We start from the raw sequence: 20390 nt of genomic DNA, 5'->3' as shown, positions 1-20390 counted from the left end.
TTTTTTCCCTTAAATCCTTCAGGAGCTGCCTGTCCATCCAGGCCGGTCGCCTTCCCCGCCGGCTCATCTTTCGGCACATGGGGACCGCCAGTTCCTGTGCCTTCAAGAGCTCCTGTTTGAAGTAGGTCCAACCCTCCTGGACCCCTCGGTTCATGAGGGTTGGTACCCAGGGAACTTTACAAATAAGTTTCTTAAAGAGGCTGAAGTTTGCCCTCCGGAAGTCCAAGGTGAAGGTTCTGTTGGTACTCCTCCCTATCTCCCTGCATATTGAAAACTTCACTATCTCGTGGTCACTGCACCCTAGGCAGCCTCCCACGGTCACATCTCCCACTAGCCCTTCCCTATTGGAGAGCAGCAAGTCAAGCAGAGCCTGTCCCCTGGTAGGCTCACTTAACAGCTGCGTCAGGAAGCAATCCTCTATCCGCTCCAGGAATCTTCTGGACTGCCTTCTCTCTGCTGAATTAAGTTCCCAGCAGATATCCGGCAGGTTGAAGTCCCCCACGAGGACAAGATCTGATGATCTTGAAACAGCTTCCAGTTGTTTATAGAATAATTCATCAGCCTCCTCATTCTGGTTGGGTGGTCTATAACAGACTCCAACCAGGATGTCAGATTTGTTGGGTTGCCCTCTGATTTTAACCCACAGGCTCTCAATTCCCTCATCTTCCACCTCGAGTTCTGAGGCAGAAAGTGTCTCCCTAATATACAAAGCCACCCCTCCTCCTCTCCTCCCTCGCCTATCCTTCCTAAAGAGCCTGTAGCCCCCCAGTGTAGCACTCCAATTGTGCCTGTTGTCCCACCATGTTTCTGAGATTACCTGTTTTTTTCACAGCAGCTCCCCAGAGATTGGCAGATTCAATAGGAGCTATAATTTGCTTGTGACATTTGTTCATGTTGGAAGCTGCTCTTTCCTGTTGCACATACAGATATGCAGAACTGCTCCCCAAATCCTTCTTTAACTGAAGACCAAGAATGCAAAATACACTTTTTTCTTTGCAATGCTGGTGCACACAGAACAGTCACTCTGTTTACATCTGTCAAGGAGACAGTGACATTATGTCATGAGAAATCATGTCATTCCCTTCTCTTTACTATTATTTGTATTATGGGAACCTCTAGAGGTCCCAGCTTGGAACTGGCACTCCTCATGCGTGTCTGCCAAAACACCACGGAAGAGAAACACTACTTTGAAGACCTGAGTCTTTACAGATAGACTAATACAAGTGCAGAAGAAAGAGAACAAGAAAACTGAACTGGCACGTCTACAGTCACCCCAGACAACCTAGGGCACAGCCAGGAGTATAATCTCAGGCTCCTCAGCTTCTATAGAGTGACTTTCCACTTGATTATGTTATTCACCATTAGCAATGTAACCACAGCAGCATCCAAATTGCTTAATGGGAAGGGTTCCTGACCCGTGGTAACCTCCCAAGCATGATAGGTCACTTCTAAAATGCTCCTAGTTGTATCTGATGAAAATCGTGCTATAGAGCACACTAAAAAACAAACAGTGCAGATAATCATCAGCCAGTGCCTGAGGCTGCCCCTGGCCCTGTATTACATACTAGAATGGACATAACTTTTGTCTCAGCCACTGGTTCTCTATGCCTAATACCATACACCTACCCATACATACAAAAACTTATACAGAGTCCATATGCATCAAACTACTCAGTAACTAAGAATACTAGCTAACAATTCTTTTTTAGTTTAATACTTAAATCTTTACATCATGGCTGCTAGTACTTATTGTGACATTTTGGATTATACTGCAACTACAGGGTCAATAATAATTTTTCCTAATTGGAGACAAAGTGGAATATTCCACTAAAGTTGAATCACAGAAGAATTTAAGTTGGAAGACTCCTCTAGAGGTCATATGGTTTAACTTGTGCTCAAACAGAGCTAATTTCTACATTAGATTAGAATTTTTTTCATAACAAACTGTACAAAGAAAACATATTATACCAAAATTCTATCATCTTAAAGGTCTCTTGCAAACAATACAGTTCTGTGAAAATAGGCACATGCTAATTTAAAAGAAATGTCTAAGAATAAACAACTCCTTATGCTTTACTTGGAAATTCCTACTCCAAGCCAAAAAAATAGCCCCAGAAAATAGCCTATTATCTGGTAATCAGAGCATCCAGTTGGAATATGAAAACCCTGGTTCAAATCTTCACAGTCTGGATAAGAACCTTAACCCTAGACACTACTCCAGTATACAATTATCCTTCTTCCTCTGCAGCCTACTTATACAAATCTCTGAAAGGTCCTAGGTTTTATCCCACTGCAGGGAAACTTTCAAATCTCTAAAATACTCATTGAATGGGAAACACTCTCTCATCCATCCCAGTAGATTAAGATAGGATTAAGACCTAACTTGTCCATGGGAGAATCCACATGAAGAACACACATCCTTCAGCAATATCCATAGGGATAAGCCCACAACCAGCTGAGTGACTAAAATAGTGACAAGAATCAGGAACAGAAGTTCTTTTCAGTATCTGAGAAACCTCACAGAGTTGTGAAGAATCAGTCAGAACTTTACCTATGTAGACATTTCATTCACAATCACCATGAAGGCATCTGAATTATACACTGAACATGCTAAGGGCTATCTTCACCTATAATTGTCTCCAATATGATTTATATTTCTTCTATGAACTTAAAGGGATCAAAGCATGAATCTGGCTATACAGTGCAAAAACTTAACAGAGTGTAATAAAACTTTATAGATTTAATAATACCACATGGATTCAAGGTAAAAGCACAAAGACACAAACATCTGCAACATCAACAACTAATACATAGTTAATGTTAAATCAATATAATGGAAAGGGAGAGTACTTGTGCCTGGCTAAAGTTGTGGAAATATGAAATAGTTGATTAATTTTAGAAAAATATCCATGTTGAAGTCTCTAAGGGGTGAGTACCAGGGTCCTCTGTGAAACTCTTGTTTCTTACAAGACACTAACTCAGTTTCCTCTTCCGATTTGGTTATTATTAGCTATATATCCCATTTAACAAGTATAAATAATTGCCTAACCACGTGTCCTGTGGACCCTCTTAAAGCCCTTAGGATATTTATTAAATTCTGCTGACCATCCAGAGTCAGGGCTTGTTGTTTGGGAAACTTGACTAGGATTTAAACACCATGAGTATTGCATTCAGCCCAGAAGACACTTGGATGCACAGACATTCTTCTCTCTGCTGAAAGTCAGTCCAGCAGTCAGGAGATAGTCAACAAAACTCTGACTCTCACATTTGCAGTTTTTACCCTTGTAGCTGCTCTAGGAAGTCATGTTCAGGGTTTATGGGGGAAGCTGCCTGATGGATGGTTCAAGATATTAGATCAAGGAGGTGAATCTGAGTGCACACTCCTTAGGGACCAGTGAAGTTTATGAATAATATGCTCCTGGCACACTGCAGTGTGGAGTAAGAGGGCTGTGCCACCTCAAAGAAATGTCATATGATGGTCACTAAATTTTGACCTAGGAAACACCTATTGGAGCTGCCAGTTCACAAGGCACTGGCTAAGTTCAAAATGGTTAGGGCTGTAGTCCTCTGAGGTGGCACAGCTAGAAGACACTGCTTTCTTACAGGGAATTGTGGGGAGGGGGGAGAAAAAAAATAATTAAATATTCAGTAGTATTTCAGATTCCAAATAGGTTCCTTTAAGCTTGAACACTGGAGAAGACTCTGTGTTTCTGGTCAACCTGATGGAAGTCTGGATAAAGAAACAGAAAGTGATGTTACAGAGGACACAAGTCTCTGAGAAGTATTTTCTGCTTCATAGCATTGCCACCTCCATCTTAGCTGGAATGAACCAAAGCCAGCTGTCCTTCATCCAGACACTGATGGCTCCCAGGCATTGAACTACGGTAAGAACTGTGATTAATATAAAACAAAGTAAAGAGCTAAGCATCATCTATATATTTTCTGGTATTTCAACCCATAATAGCTTTACATAAATATTGAAAAGAACCAAGGCAGCGTAAGTGACATAAGAGAGCTGGGTCTGGGAACAAATCTGCATTTTCCCCTCTCATTCTCCCAAGGAGAATCGGCTTCCTTCAGATCAGTCACAATCTGGTCCTAAGCCTGCTATAACTGTTACAGTCTGGATATAATTCAGCCCAAATGCAAACATTTGTATTAGTGGGTTTCATGTTTCACCCTGAAAAATTAAACATGCTTAAATGGCCTAGGAAAGGTGGCAGTGATATTCAGCAAATGGCTTGCTCAGCTCTAATCCCCCATGCAGTCATTTGTAGGGCAACAGAGATTTACCGTGATTAAGATATTTGCTAAGGATAATATCCCTTTTATTACTGCCTGTTTTCAGAGACACTGGCTTAAATATAACTCAATAGAAAGAAACCAAGAAGGGAACAGCTGCAGGCTTTTCTAGACACATTTTCAAAGGTCATTATATGACATGCTTATAATATAGCTAGAACAATTATGGGAAAACAATTAGAATGTTTCTAATGGGCGAAAAAGGGTTCTTTCAAACAGTGCAGTGATCAAGAAGACCCTTTGTGATTACAGGATGTGTACAAGAATATTAAAGTACTGACCTGCAGCAAATACATTTACCCAGTGCCTTAATAACATTTTCACCTATGTTCCACAACAATTTTCTAAATGATCATGAATGAGAAGCACAAACTAAATGTCAGTTGGCTCAATCTCTGAAAGACCTTAGAGAAATAAGCTCCTAAAAATATTTTCTGTCTAATGAAGTGATAGAGCATTTTAATGCCAGAGGTCTACCTTACCTAAAATTACATTTTTCAACAGAACTTGTGGAAAAATTTATGACATTTTCCCAATTGAAATGTGTACAGTCAGTGCATAATGGTTGACCCCATTTCCCAGATCAAAGAGCTGGAAATACATGCAAATAGAAATCCGTCTTCTTCAAAAAATCCTAAAGGATTTAATATTAAAATTGGGGATCTGAGCAAGGAATTGTATTTTGTAGGAAACATCATTTTGCCCACTGCCTTATCAGGTCAGAACCTTTTGGCATAGAAGACGATCTTATCTAGTTTGTAACAGTTAAATTACTGAGGCTGCACCCAAGATGCCAGTTCAGAACCAAACTGCACTCCATGTAAGCTAATAACTTCTCTTTAGCCAAATTTTTGCCTTGCTCACATTCATCCCAGCTTTTTCAGATGCTCCACTACACACCACCCAAAATAAAGAACATTTCTTGCTTGAAATTCATAACTGTTCATGTATTATTATTTTGATTGGAAAATATTTCTAAGATCATTAAGTCCAACTGTCGACCTAACACCACCATGGCCATTAAATCATGTCCCAAAGAGCTGTGTCTTTATGCTTATTGAACATCTGCAGGGCTGTGACACCACCACTTCTCTGGGCAGCCTGTTCCAATGCTTGACCACTCTTTTGGTAAAGAAATTTTTCCTAATGGGCAATCTAAACCTCTCCTGGAACAATCTGAAGCCATTTTCTCTTCTTCCATCACTCAAGACTAGGGAGAAGAGACCAACATTCAGTAAGGTCTCCCTTTATGCTCTTTTTCTCCAGACTAAAGGACCCCAGTTCCCTCAACGTGTCCTCATAAGACTTGTATCATGGATTGAGTTGAATCTGCTGCTGTTATTCATACCAAGATGCAGTCATGCCAGCTTCAGAAATGAAAGTGCTAACTGGAGCAAAATATCATGGGGCTTGAAGTTCAGACTGCAATATGGGAAGCTTCCTGTTCCAGTTGCTGCTTCCGGGTTCCGATTTTTTGAGTGTTGGCTCTCTTTTTCCCCAGGCATGGCAGCAGAAGGGGTAGGAGTCAGGTAGCTGCTGGTTTTGGCTTTCTGTTTTATGCTACATTTTTCCCTGTATTTCACTGAGCTTCTTCTTCAAATAGGCTAAGCTAAGGTAATTGTGCATTGTGATTATGATATTTTATGTTATATTAAATCCTTATGTTATTTCATTATTTCAACCCTGAGCTGTGTGTTGTTACTTTTCCCCTCACTTTTGTGTTGGGGGAGCATGCAGGTCAGCCCTTGTGCTAAACCATTATAACTTGTTCTCCAGACACTTCACCAGCTTTGGGTCCTTTCTCTGGATCCACTCCAACACCTCAATGTCTTTCCTGTACTGAGGGCCCCAAAACTGATCACAGTATTCAAAGTATGGCCTCACCAGTGCCAAGTACAGGGGCATGATCACTTTTCTAGTCCTGTGGGCCACACTGTTCCTGATACAGGCCAGAATGCTCTTGGCCTTCTTGGCCACCTGACCACACTGTTGGGACTAACCATGCAATGTTGCAACATTTAACACAGTGAGCCAGATGGTGCAAGAGGAACATGCAACCTCTTAATCATAAATTAAAAGTAAACAAACTTTTATAGACACTGAGATTTTGCTCATTTCAGCACATTTAGGTAGGATACTTACATTGTGAAAATCACCACATAGCAATTATTTTGTGTTAGCCTAAAGAGAAAAGCCAAGCTAAGGGTTAACCATGGAAATATACTCTTCACTACAGATATAGTCATTCCAGATCATAATTCCCAGAGTCACAGAATGCACCTCTGCAGACCATCTAGACCAAGCCGTATCTTCATATAGGAGTTAACTGGGGCAGCAGCTTGCTGAGGGTTTTAATACCTCCAAGATTGCACATCTTGTTTAGGCAACCTGTCTAGTGATTTTGTTAATCATGTGAGAGAGGAATACAGTGAGTAACTGTTACTGGCTTTTCAGGGGGAAGGAAGGAGATGAATCTCCAAGACAAGAAACCTATTAAACCCTAAAACAGACACCTTTCAGCAGCATTCCTGAACAAGAGTGCCTGTGCACCAGGACATAAACAGCTTTTGGAATATCCACCCAGCACCTATCCTTGTAAACTGTGGCCCTCATTTTTAGATAATTTTATTTTCCCCAGTAATCAGCTAGTTCCCAGGACCTTTTGTAAGATACAGAGATTTTTTTGAGTGCATATAGATCAAAGTCAACAGAATTTCAAAACTGAAATAGATAAGTGTATCTCAAAGCAGAAAGAGCAAAGGTGCCTTGGACAGCTTTCACTGACTCCTACACTCTACCATGAAGAGGGCAACTGGATTAAAAAGATATTTTCTGGTCAGCACACCCCTTCAAAAATTTTCCCCACTGCTATTCCTGTGTTTGTATATTTACTTATACTTCATTTCAAGCAATCATTTGTTATCTGAGCATTTTGTTCTCTTTTACACTTTGGAAGATATAAGAGGATTCTGGCCTCCAAGTCCCAGAGCACAGTTAAATCAACAGAGATTCCTCACAACAACAAATCTGTTTAGACCACTGCACTCTGCTGTGGATCCTTGGGGTTTTTTATCTTTCAGTTTCCTTTTGCTCCCAACATGAGATTTAACACATCCAAGTGCCGGGTTCTGCACATTGGCCACAACAACCCCATGCAGAGCTACAAGCTGGGGTCAGAGTGGCTGGAGAGCAGTCAGGCTGAGAGGGACCTGGGGGTGCTGGTCGACGGTAGACTGAACATGAGCCTGCAGTGTGCCCAGGCAGCTAAGAGGGCCAATGGCATCCTGGCCTGCATCAGGAACAGTGTGGCCAGCAGGAGCAGGGAGGTCATTCTGCCCCTGTACACTGCACTGGTTAGGCCGCACCTCGAGTACTGTGTCCAGTTCTGGGCCCCTCAGTTTAGGAAGGATGTTGACTTGCTGGAACGAGTCCAGAGAAGAGCAACAAAGTTGGTGAGGGGTTTGGAACATAAGCCCTGTGAGGAGAGGCTGAAGGAGCTGGGGTTGCTTAGCCTGGAGAAGAGGAGACTCAGGGGTGACCTTATTACTCTCTACAACTACCTGAAGGGAGGTTGTAGACAGGTGGATGTTGGTCTCTTCTCCCAGGCAGCCAGTACCAGAACAAGAGGACACAGTCTCATGCTGCTCCAGGGGAGGTTCAGGCTGGATGTTAGGAGAAAGTTCTATACAGAAAGAGTGATTGCCCATTGGAATGGGCTGCCTGGGGAGGTGGTGGAGTCGCCATCACTGGAGGTTTTCAGGAGAAGACTTGACGGGGTGCTTGGTGCCGTGGGTTAGTTGTTTGGGCAGTGTTGGATTGGTTGATGGGTTGGACGCGATGATCTTGAAGGTCTCTTCCAACCTGGTTTATTCTATGTATTCTATGTATTCTATGCACATCATATCCTGAGTTCCAGAGCTTCCTCCACATCCATGTGAACCTGCTACTAATGAGAACTCTCTGCTCATCTCAGGATTTTAATAAATCCATATTGATCAAGCCAGAATTCAGTTAGGTAGGACTGGGTGGAGGAAACATTTCCAGAACAGCAAAGGTCTTCAAAGTCCTCAAGCACTGCCTTTCCTCTGACTCTCTCACAAGCACATAAGCTGTGGACTACCTGATCATTCCCTCATTTCAACAGCCAGGATCTAAAAGTGATCATCCCCTTTCATTTGAACATTTAAAAAAAAGAAGAGAGAGAGAGAATATCACAAATCCATATATTTGAACATAAATATATTTTAACACTATGAAAGTTCAATTTGCCTTGAGAAACTTCGTGAAGATGTTGTAATTTCAGTTCTAAAACTTGAAGTTTCTTACCCTTGATGGCACAGAGTGCACTGCTTGCTTCTGTGGAAACTAATTTCAAACTCTGGAAGATATGGCTCGATCATACTCCAGAGTTTTATCAAACAGGCAGTTTGCCAACTTCAGAAAACTCAAAAGTGCCAGGTTTTGGAGGTCTGAAACTATTTTGACAAGTAAGAAGATTGTTCTTTGCAAATGACCTTGTCAGATTCCTTTAAAATTACCCTCCTGATGCACCCATCCAATTTGCAATGTTTAAGAGGCGCCTTTCCCCACTGTCACTTTCATTAGTCTGAAGTAGTTATCTTTTTACATTCTGCTGTGAAGAGGCTGTCAGTGCTGCAAATTAACTGCTACATTTCATTTCCAAAGTAGAGTTCAGATGCACCTAGCTGCACTTTCCTCTTGGACAAGCAGAGGTATATGGTTATTTAAGGAGGGAAAAGGGAACAATATCAAACTACATGCACTAGACTGCGAGAGAAAAGCTAAATAAAACACTTGGGAGCCCATGACAAATTCCATTCTCATCCTACTTCTTCTATTAATGAATTTGGGCTGATATTCTGAAGCAGCTGTGAGTAATGAATTCTGCCACCTGAGCCTCTGCCTTGTAATTTATTAGTCCTCCTTTCAAGGACCTGGATAGCTGATGGCTAAATTTTAGTGAAATTTATCAGAAATGTTGAGATGACAAACATAATTAAGGTTCTATACTACTTTTTTAGGAACTAGCAGAAAATCACAGAAGAGAGCCAAATCAGTGCCAAAACTCGGTGTAATTGTCACACTGTCCCACCTGCCAGCCAGCACAAATGTAATACCTGGCAGATTAGCATGGATATAGGTCTGGACTAGCTTCCCTATAGGAGGCAACATAGAAAGCATGGTGGAAAAGTTTGTTACTGTAATGAAAAGATGAGATTGATGCACTGAGGAAAAAGTTATTTAAATATGTAAGGAAAAAACTTCAATTGTATTACTGCTCACAGCACTTCTCTTCTAGTGATGGTGTACATCTGGAGCAATGCTGCTTAAAGTTATTATTAAAATAGCTGAAAGGGAGAATTTAGTCTTCTATCATTAAAATGGTCTTCTCTAAATGTTAAAATAACGGTGATGATAATTCTGACACAGAAGCATTAGAAGAATACCTGATTAATATTTTTACACATAATCCATTGAGTTGCCTAGAGCATAAAATATGAGAAAATGAGGCCTGCTAAATTAAAAGCTAGTTCACTACTGTCCTAAATAATTAAACATACAGTATTCCCTCAATGGCTTTTCCTGGGAAGGGGAAAAAAATGTAGCTGGGAGAAATACAGTTACCAAATCTCCCAGATTCATCATGGATGCTTTAAAAGTCCCAGTTCCCACAGACATGACTAGATGACAACCTCCAGTGCCTTTTGAGTAGTCATAAAACTAACTGTGTAATGGAGAAGAGCTTGATGCACCATTGGTATGATGAAAACCTGAAAATATCAGGAGATTCCTGTTTTTAAAATGTATAACTAATTTGAAAACCAAATGTAGGACTGATATTGAAAAAATACTGTAGGAGTCCAGAGTATTGCTAAGAGTCCATTACCATGCCTCTATCCCAGGGAAGATTTACTCTTCTCTGCTTTTTTTCTGAGGACATTTACTTGAAAAGAGCGATTGAGCTCTATTTTATCTTGAATAAATCCAAATACAGGACTTCCTGCAGAATGCACTGTGTAAATTCACTTCACAGTTCCATGAGGCCTACACACATGGTTTAAACTGTGGATTCAATATCACAGATCCAAATGCTCACAAAAGTAATTGTTTGCAGCATCACAATGTAGTTTAGGAGCATAATATCTATGTGGCATGGTTTTCTTCTCACAGTTCTTTACCAGTATGCCAGAAAATCTTGAAATCTGTCTTTCAGAGATGCAAGCCTTTACCACAATAAGACTGTGATTTAGCCTCATGGGTTTCATTTTTTAAAACTTGGTTTCCTTGTGTTTATTGTGATTAGTTGCCTAAAGGAGACGCCCTTGGCTCTTCTGAGGAGAAGGTGTCCAGAACACTTTGTCTCTGGCAGCAGCCAAAGCCCAAAATGCCTAAGGATGGGATGCATCTCCTGAAGTACGTGAGGGCAGAGGCTCCCATCTCCTGGAAATGCTGTCCACTCACCTGTTCCAGAACAGAAAGACTGTGGTATACCCTTTTGTCATCCTTCACTGAGTAATAATTACTTAAAAGGGGGAGGGTTACCCTTGTTTTTTTCCTGCCACTACACAGAATGCTCAAATGATAGGAAACAAAGAGGATCTATAAAAGGCACAGCTTTATGATTTTTACAATTTAGGACAACTTCATAATTCATCTTGTTTAGTTGTTCACATCTGCAGAGTGGAGAAGACCTGATCCAGCAAAGAGAATCTTTCCATCTATATCACTGGAGAGCACCCTGGTCTTCACTGACTCCTTATGTCAATCAGGGCTGACTGACTAAGTTTGAAAGAAAACTTTTTTTAATTTATTATCATTATTAACTCTCCCAAGTGAGCAGCAGTTTCCTTCTCTGAAGGGGCAGAATCTGGCAATAATCTCTGCATTTGCTGACAACAAATTCACATGTACTTTTAATACCATTCCTGCCAGTCAAGTGATAAGTGTGCTACAGCGATAGGGCTATTTGATAGCACCTGAAAGTCTCTGTGCATCAATGGCTTAAAATAATATTAATCATGAGCATTACAGTTTCTCAGCTCCTGATTATAGACTGATGGATCTGTGCTTTGTTATTGATAGCATTCTTTTATTTACACCTTTTCCTCACCACAGCATTTGCTGCCTGGAGTTTTATTGCCCTCACAAATTCCCACTCCCTGTGCCACCTTAACAGTTTTGAAATAATACAGATAAGCAAAGGCAAGCTGATGAATTCAGGAGGTAAAAGGCTTATTCTGTTGCTTCAGTGGCTGGGCTAGAAGGACATGCCCATTAAACAACCCTCACTCCATCGTGCTGCTTTGGAAAACCTGGCCCACCAAAACAGCAATGTAATGAACAATACAGTGAACTTCTCCTGCCACCAATAAACCTGTCTTACCAAGGAGATTAATGCTTTTCTGGAAGGGTTGATAACTACTGAATTGCTAGTCTATCCCAGCACTAAAACGAGTCACCAGTGTTACATTCAGGTCTCTGCCTGCTCGCATGTGAAATTTCTGCAGTAACTGTGTTCTTCCCATAGCTCTTCACTCTTCTCTTAGCATTTTGCAAACTCTGCCTAGAGACTGAAAGCACTGAAGATGCATGATGAGACCAGGCTTTTTGTGCCATATTCACTGAATTTAACAGAAAAGGTGTAACATTTTGCCAGCAAAGTCAATGGCAGAGCCCACAGTAGATTCGATACTGGGGGGAATTAAAGGTGAACTAGATACATTCACTACAAGCCTACATGGCCCTTCCAAAATGTCCTTTCCACACTTTTCAGCCAATCCAGCTGAAATGTGATGAGCAGAACTGACTAATTCCCCAGGAGACATAAGACAGCTTCACATTCATCAGCAATTGTGAACCACTAACACAGAGGATGTCTTTGCAATTCTTTCATAGCTGGAAAAGCTCTGCCACAAGTAATGGTATTCTTCTGTTTGTACAGGTTTTGGAGAACAACTAGCAAAAAAAATTTAACAACATAAATCCACACAACCTCACAAAAAGGCAGCCACTCCCGGGACACAGAATGGCATCTCCATCACTATATGAGAGTGTGAAAATTTGAAGATTACAGTTTTTTATCATGAGATCATCTAATTGTAATTCCTAAATGATTTTATAATTCAGTTGCTTTCTAAACAAAATTTCCTAGGGCTCTTAAGGAAAACAGTTACTTGGGTAAGATTTTGGCGAGGACATCAGAATGGTAATTCCCACATTAACATTTCACAAGAATTAGCTGGGCCTCTCAAATTAGAATTAAACCCACAGTGGAGAGAATGACTGCCTGCTTTCTTCAATACATGTGTCCAGGTCGATTTTCAGCACAAAAGTTTTCCCATAAATCAAAGCTACAAGTTTTGAACTAGAACAAAGTGACCTCCCTCACCCCATTTATTCCTTCAACCCCTATACAAACTTTTGCCACTTCACCCTTTGCCAAGAAACGCAAGTTTCCTTTCCAGATGGATTTCTCAGAGCCTTGATGTGCCTTTCACAGATATGTTTTTGTATTGTCACAGAGGGATTTGTGCTGCAATTGGAGCCCAGGTCACAATCCAGGCTTGTGGAAACTTCAAAGTCTTTAGCTTACGTTTGTGAATAGAAGGGAGAGCAGCAACGTTTTGCTTTACACTTTGTTACATCTCTGGGACAGTTAATACAGGGAGGCTTTACACCCACCAAGCCTCCAACTATCACATCCAGCTGCTTCACAGGGCACTTTAAAATTAAATTAAAATAATAATAATAATTGGGGAAAAATCTCTACTGGATGGAAAATTTTGTCTCTCAGAGTCCTTGAAGTCAAAAGCTAAAGTAGCAACTGCACAATAAGAAGAAGGGAAAATACCACTACAGCACTTCAGGAGGTTGATCAGAGCTGAGAAGGGGACAACAAATCCAGCGTGGAAATGGCAGAAGAGGAGACAAGAGAAAGGGACTACATGAGAGACTCATGGGGGAAGACATGTAAGTAGGGTAGGGCCCCTCTCCTTCCTCAACAGCACTGCCAGCAAATGGCCAGGCAGCACATCTCATCCTGAGTAATCCCTTTGCAGAGCAAGGCAGGTGTTTGTATCTCCGTTTTGTTCAGGAGTATTGGCACTTTTGAAGAAGGCAAAAAAATAACCGAAAAGCCACATGGGGCAAACAGATGCTGTGCAGGGGCAGATTGATCCCTGATTGTACAACAGCCCAGAGCAGTGAAAGACCCCAGTGAAATCAGCCTCAAAAGTATTGCTGGGATGTAGAGAGGTGAAATTATTTCTTCAGCATGACTTGGGCAGCCCCATAGATCCTATTCCCACCCAGAATTAGACCTCATAGACTAGAAAGTCTGGCACACAGACCAAATATTTCCTAGTTTACAATAAGAAACAACTGGACACGGTTCTCTGTCTCTAAAATGAGGGGGACAAACAAACACTGAATTGTTTGAATAATATTGGTGAGTCCAGATCTCAGAGTGAAATCATGTTAGACCAATTAAATAGTATGTCAAATCCCTCTAATTATATGTTCTTGCAGCCTACTTGGTAATTATACTTAATGGGTCTAAATTAAATCAGCATGTTACCTGAGAAGTAATTGGATTTGTGTGCAATTTTTTAATGATCCTTAAAGGTACCCTGGAGATTGAAGTCCTCTGTGTGTTCAGGGCTTGATCCTAGGACTTGCTGTGCTTTGGGTATGGATCTTGGGCTGCACTGGCCCTTGTAAAGTAAATGTGACGATCCTCTTGTGCTGAGGCCACCTGGCATGGTACAGCCCACAGCCATTCTCATCAAGTATTTTAGCCTCTAAAGCAGGTTGCCCATATCCAGATTTCCTGCTGAAAACCAGCCCTAGCCTGCGCTAAATGCCAGATGACATTTACAGTGACAGAGAACAACTTCAGGCTTCAGGGCTACAGCAACCTGACCCAACCTGACCCGCAGGTTCCCTCTAAGGACTTGCCATTGAGACTGCAGATAGCAGGATAATTTGCAGAGGAACTCTATGTTTAGAGACACAAGTCATAGATGAACTCTGCTGAGACCTGCACTGTGCTTTTGAACATCTTTCCAAAAGTTGGCACATATCAAAAACTAAGGCCCACAACCTATGGGAAAATAAAATAGAAACTAAGTCCCTATATGCTTTGATGAACCTTGGCCCTCACAATACATAGGAGCAATAAATAAGTCTCACCTGTCACAAACTGAGACAGAAGAGAGCATTTTATTATTTCTGGTCTCCTTAAACAGCCTATACCTTAAAAGTGCACACACACATTGTGTATTTTTTATATTTACAGGCATAGAGAATACTCAGGACTGCCAAATATTTGCCATTTCAAAGCAGTCCTATGCACGTGTTTGATTTCTGTACACACGAGTGTCTGCAAGATTCCAGATACTTTCATTGAACCAGAATGGACCATGATTAGCACAAGACTTCCAAAAAAACACACAAGCTGTTGAATTTCTCACTGTTTCTACTTAATCAACAATTCTCTCAACTATTTCTTTGAAGTTCTAGGAGTAAATCACAGTGCTTCAGCCCCAAATCGCTGTCGCAGTCTTCCATGCTTCCAGCGGAAGCAGTCTTAGAGCAACTACTGTAGTAGAGATTCCCCCCACTGCACCATTCCCTGCAGCCCCATCATTTAGCTAATCTGGGCCTTTCAGTCTCAGCATGATTTGCTGCCTTCCATCTCCTTGAAATTCTGCCCATGAGAGACCAAAATAGCACCTTGCCTCAGAAGTGAATTCCATGCAGCCAATGAGCATTGAAAGCACTAGATTTCATATGAATGTAATGTCAGAGGCATAACTGCAGTGACAGTGGCCAGAGGGAATGACTGCACCATCTAGTTATTCTTCAGCAACAGTACAAGTAAATGCCACTAACTTCAGTTTTGCTTTCTTTCAAGGAAGTCTTTCACTTTAGAAAACTACCTCTATTCAGGGACCTATTTGAGACTCCAGTATGATTCAGAGTGGGAGGCATTAGCCAACCTTATTTTATGTTAAAGACATCCGGTCCAAGCTCTGCAGGCCCCTTCCCAAGGCACCTCTCATACCTGTATACAGGAAAACTTACATTCATTCTACCTAGGTAGGCGCTTCCTTCAGGGGCGTGGTCCCATCTGGCTCCCTCAATAAGCAAAGGAAAGAAAGAAATGCTTCCAGAGGACAACTCAGACTTTAAATACCTTTTTTTTAAAGCATTTCTGTCACATCTGCAGTTCAAAAGAACAAATTCAGGAGCAGAACTCAAAAAATTGTGTTTGCCTTTTGATAAAGCTACGGATGGAGCCATGTGCCAGGCAGTGAGCTCTTGACAAGAACTCCCTGGTGCTCTTCATTTACAACTATGTGTGCTCAAACTTTCTGGAGCAGGTCAACTCTTCACAGGGCCACAGCTTTTGGAATCAGCTCTTAAACATATAATGGTTTACAGAACACAAACAATACTCAAAAAAGCCTACCAAAATGTTTCAAGGCCCTGTATTTTGCATTCAGTAGGTCCATGTTTCTTCACTCCTGTCATTAACCTCTCTACAAAAAGGTGAAAAGGCTTATTGAACTCACACAAGCATTAGATTCTATTTGTGGGACTCAAAATTAATGTTTTGAGTCATCCAGAAAAGGCTGAGTGTGTCCTAGTATCTCTATGTAAAAGTAATCCTCACATATTTCAAACCTTGTTATTAATCCAGTGGGTTCTGATTAAAAGTTTGCCCAGTGGCTAAGAAACAATAATTTGTGTCAGTCTGCCCTCTTTCACCTTGCAAAACTGGAGCTGCCTGAAAAAAAAAGTCTTGGGGAAACGTTTTCAAGCAGGTTTCCCTGCTCTCTGTCAGGAAAATCACCTAGCTAGTACACACTCATTTTCTAGCATATCTGCAATTAGCAAAGAATGCCAAGCCATAAATATTTATGCACAGATGGAATCCCAAAGTACCTTCAGAAGTTCAGCACAGGCCTCAATAGTCAGATTTCTCAAGCAAGCTTTGATACAAAACCTGCAGGTTCAGGAGGACTTGTCAGAACACCCTGCTAATCACCCCTCTCTTGGAGATGCATTTCTTACCCAACAAGGGATGTTACAACTACTCTTGAAAGCCTCACAACAAATGCAGGTGCTTCATCACCTACTTTTCATTAGAACTCCCTACAGATCTTGCCAGATCCCTTCACTTCATTTGCACAGCTCTCTGCACACCAGGGCAAAAAGGCTCAGAAGCAGCACAGAAAATACAGAGTCTGTTTCCACTTTTGTTCCCAACCTTTTCTGAAATCAGATATATTTTTCTTTCCTGTGCAAGCTTTTTTTTTTTTCATTTCTTCTCCAAACATTTTGCTGATCTGATGGTGGAACCATGTTAGTTATGTCATCTAACAGGCTTGAGATTAGGCTGATCTGAAATGTCATGTGCAGACTATTAATTTAAATAGAGTCAAGCCCTGCTTTCCAGATGAAATTTGTTGTCGCAGTTTGGCCACTACCAAACCCTATTTATCTCAAAATGAATGTGTCTGCTTCCTAAGCACTGATGGAGAATGGTGCCCAAGCTGTGCTAAATCCCCTGGTAGGGCCAAGAAGGTGCTGACTGTCCTGGACCAAAGCCACAACGGGTTAAGTCCTCCACACTTTCAGTATTCATCCACTGGCCCCTTTTAACTTAAACACAGCTAATGAGATCACACAAAACACAGGTTAACATTTCCCATCTGACCTGGAAACAATCAAAAGCTGGCTTATGGCATGGTTTTTGCCTGGTGAGCTTCCTATTGCACCACAATCTCCAGTATCTGCCTTGGGCACCCAGGTCTGAAGTATTTGCCCATGCAAAGAGCTCCTGCTGCCTCTGGAGGGGCAGTCAGAAGAAGGGACAAGACCCACTAGTCTACTGGGACAGAAGGACAGCAGTAGATGGGAGCAGGAGCAGCCCACTCACCACCAACAGCATTAGCTCAGCAAAGGCTTGCACTGGCACCTGCAAAAACAAGGTGCCAGTGGAGGAAGGAACTAGAGCAGCAGTACCCCAGCAAGGCAGCAAATGAGGGGGAGAAACTAAATGCTCCATACCAGAGAGGTAATGTTACACCAAAAATAAAGGCAGAGGAGAACGAAAAGTCCTAGAAGGCCTCTCTGGTGAGTATTAAGCATGAAAGTGTTTTGATCTTGCCAGAGCAAACAGATTCAGTAGTGAGGTACTTACTTGGCCTGCACTTGTACCACACGATGAGGTACTTGCCGGTTCCAGGGCACGGATCTGCACCGAACAGTCGGCTATTGATGAGAAACTGGCAGCTCCGCCTGTCCTGGCACTCATCCAGCATCTTCTGCAGCCAAGGATGCACACAAGAAACAGAAAAACAAAAGCACTTCAGTATCTCTACCAAACAAAGAGAAGTTGGAGATCAGCAAGGCCATCCTTGCCTCCTCAACCAGCCCTGGCTCAGGGCAGGCAATGGTACTCAGAGCAGCGGGTGCCACAGAAGCTGTGAACTAGGAGAGAACTGAACATTGTACTGTTTTAAGGAACGTGATTTCTTTTCCTTTCATGTGTGCAAAAGGAAGGGTTTGCAAGGGGATGATCACAGAGATTTTGAACTATTTGCATGCAATTTAATCACAGTGTAAGGCAGTACTGTCCCAAGAAGAGCATATGGATATAAATCAGCATTCACAGTTTAAAGCAGACTCCAACTCTGCCACCACGATTCTGATTCCAATTCCTGTGGAAGATGCAGAATTTCAGCCACAGATTTCGAGAGAGCTCTTGTCTCAGTTATATAAAAGCTTTGGCAATTGCTGCTATTCCAATAATTAGTAGTTGTGTTGGAAACATTGTTATGCAGCCAACTTCGTCAGTTTTTAATAAGGCTCACTCCTCTGCCTCTGTGATTGTCATGTTCCTTTCAGCTAAACTCAGCAAGGGCCTGTGAGGTGGAGGTTCAACCCTCATCAGTATTTTGGGTCCTATCCCGTTTTCTGCAGTGTTTTTCCTCTAGTACTTGCTCCCCACTTCTCTATTCATAGCACTCATGAAAAATCCATCTCAGAATCCACAGGGGCAAGACATTCTGTCTCCTACTAGAAAATAGCTTCATTAAGGAAGATTAATGATTTCTTTTAGCCCTATGATCCTTTAAAGCAGTAGTGGGGGAGACAATATTATTAAGGGGCAGTAATTAAGTTTTAAATTCAGCTGGATGGCTTTGGTGTTTTTTACATACTCCTGCAGAGTCCCTAAAGTGCTAAAATTACCATAATGTTTGCCTGACACACATGAACCTGTCAGAGCATTTTGAGACCACAGAGCGAGGTAATCCACCAGCCTCACTAAGTCCCTGCAATACAGACCTGTGAATTCCAGTACCAAAACAATTAACTTTCACTTGCAAGGAGGTGCTAGTAAATCCTTTCTCAGAAATTCCTCCAGACTCCCCTGGTCTCTTTTGTCTTCTCACTGTTCCCTTTTCTTAAATCTACCTCGATATTTGGCCTTTCCCACAATCTTATCCCTGTGCCATTAACATAAAGGCTGTTTGCCACCCAAACCAATTTTCTCTCTGCCTCAGTGACTACTCTCTATTTCTGAGTTCTCCCTGAACATTGTATGTGTGTGTGTGTATATATATGTATAATTATTAAGATTATACATATATAATCTTTAGTATTGTAACTCTGAATGTCTATCTCCAAAGAACAGCTAAAACAGATGTTCCAGTTTCAAATGCAATTGGAAACTGCCTCATTTGTGGTTGCTCATAACTTTCTAAAGCTTTCACATTTTGGGCTGACACATGCAAGAATTTACACCTGCCTCAAGTCTGACCTTTATTTTAAAGTTCAAAATAAGAAAATTCAGATCTTTTCTAGTATGCAGAGAACATACATTGTTGTTTTCCATTTACAAAGGTAATAAAATGCAGGCATTGGATTTCAAAATATAGGGCTTAGGATGTAAAGGTGAACGCTGAAAGAGGTGCCTAGGAGCATTAGCCCCAACTTGACCATCATGTTAAAATGCTTAGAAACAGCATATTCTTTTCTCTGGGCTCATGAGGGTTGATTGCTCACTCAGTATGTGAAATTTCATTTAAAGCAAAATTCAATGAGTTGCAAAAGAATTTAATCAAGGCCTTTATGCAGATACTTCTTTTGATCTCAGAAAGCAACTGGAACATCTCTTGAGTGCTTCACATACAAAGAGAAATCCTCTTCGAATCACTGTAGACCTGAAGGGATTTGCTGCTCCTTGACAGTCACAGCTGTGTTTACACCCAAGAAGTGATAAGAATATGGAGCAAAAGAAAAGAAGCAGTACCCTGAATGTTTTCTTTCTCACAAAGGAAGCTTTCTCCCCTCAAAGGCAGCAGAATTTTCCATGAACAAAAGTATTCATGGCAGATGAGTGGGATTTTCAGAAGTCTTCAGCACTGCATAAGAGGTACTATTAAAACCAGTGGGACACCCTGGGTTTCAGCAGAGGCTGAGTTAGGCCAACATGAAGCCTCTTGGAAAACTTCAGTTCCAATGTCTAAGCAGCACTTGTTCATCTGTCTTCAGGCTCAGCAACAGAAGCGAAGACGATTACTTACCAACCTTAGAGAGGGGGACACAGTCTCAAGCTGCACCAGGGGAGGTTTAGACTCGAAGTGAGGAGAAAGTTCTTCACTGAGCGAATCGTTCGTCGTTGGAATGGGCTGCCCAGGGAGGTGGTGGAGTCACCGTCCCTGGAGGTGTTCAAGAGGAGACTGGACGTGGCACTTGGTGCCATGGTCTAGTCGTGGGGTCTGTCGAGACAGGTTGGACTCGATGATCCTTGGGGTCTCTTCCAACCTTAGTTATACTGTGATACTGAGAGCAATCCACACAACAGCCTTCATATATTGTCACTTTGTCTTGCTCTGCTCTGACTTTTGACAGCTCTTGCTGACTCCACCTATTCCATGTAAGTAAAACCTCCTGAGCTTAATTCCTGCAGTATGAAAAGTAAAACAAAACCCTAGAGGGAAGTCTATACCTAAATTAAGAACCAAAAGTCATCTCTGCTGTTGTGAGATCAC

The 20390-nt window shown here is 41.7% G+C and overlaps 1 protein-coding gene across 2 annotated transcripts in view; it reads right to left on the bottom strand.

Annotated features, from left to right (window-relative positions):
* Positions 1-20390, bottom strand: part of EVA1A (eva-1 homolog A, regulator of programmed cell death) — a 206305-nt gene that overhangs the window by 120411 nt on the left and 65504 nt on the right. For both annotated transcript variants that reach the window (XM_009905313.2, XM_054179914.1), the window contains exon 3: positions 17534-17657. In XM_009905313.2, the coding sequence (XP_009903615.2) occupies positions 17534-17657 (124 nt within the window). The remainder of the gene's footprint in view (positions 1-17533; positions 17658-20390) is intronic.

Source organism: Dryobates pubescens, chromosome 3, assembly GCF_014839835.1.
Source record: "Dryobates pubescens isolate bDryPub1 chromosome 3, bDryPub1.pri, whole genome shotgun sequence".
Lineage (NCBI taxonomy): Eukaryota > Metazoa > Chordata > Aves > Piciformes > Picidae > Dryobates > Dryobates pubescens.
Note: the sequence above shows the minus strand (reverse complement) of the source record. Positions and strands in the feature narration are given on the sequence as shown.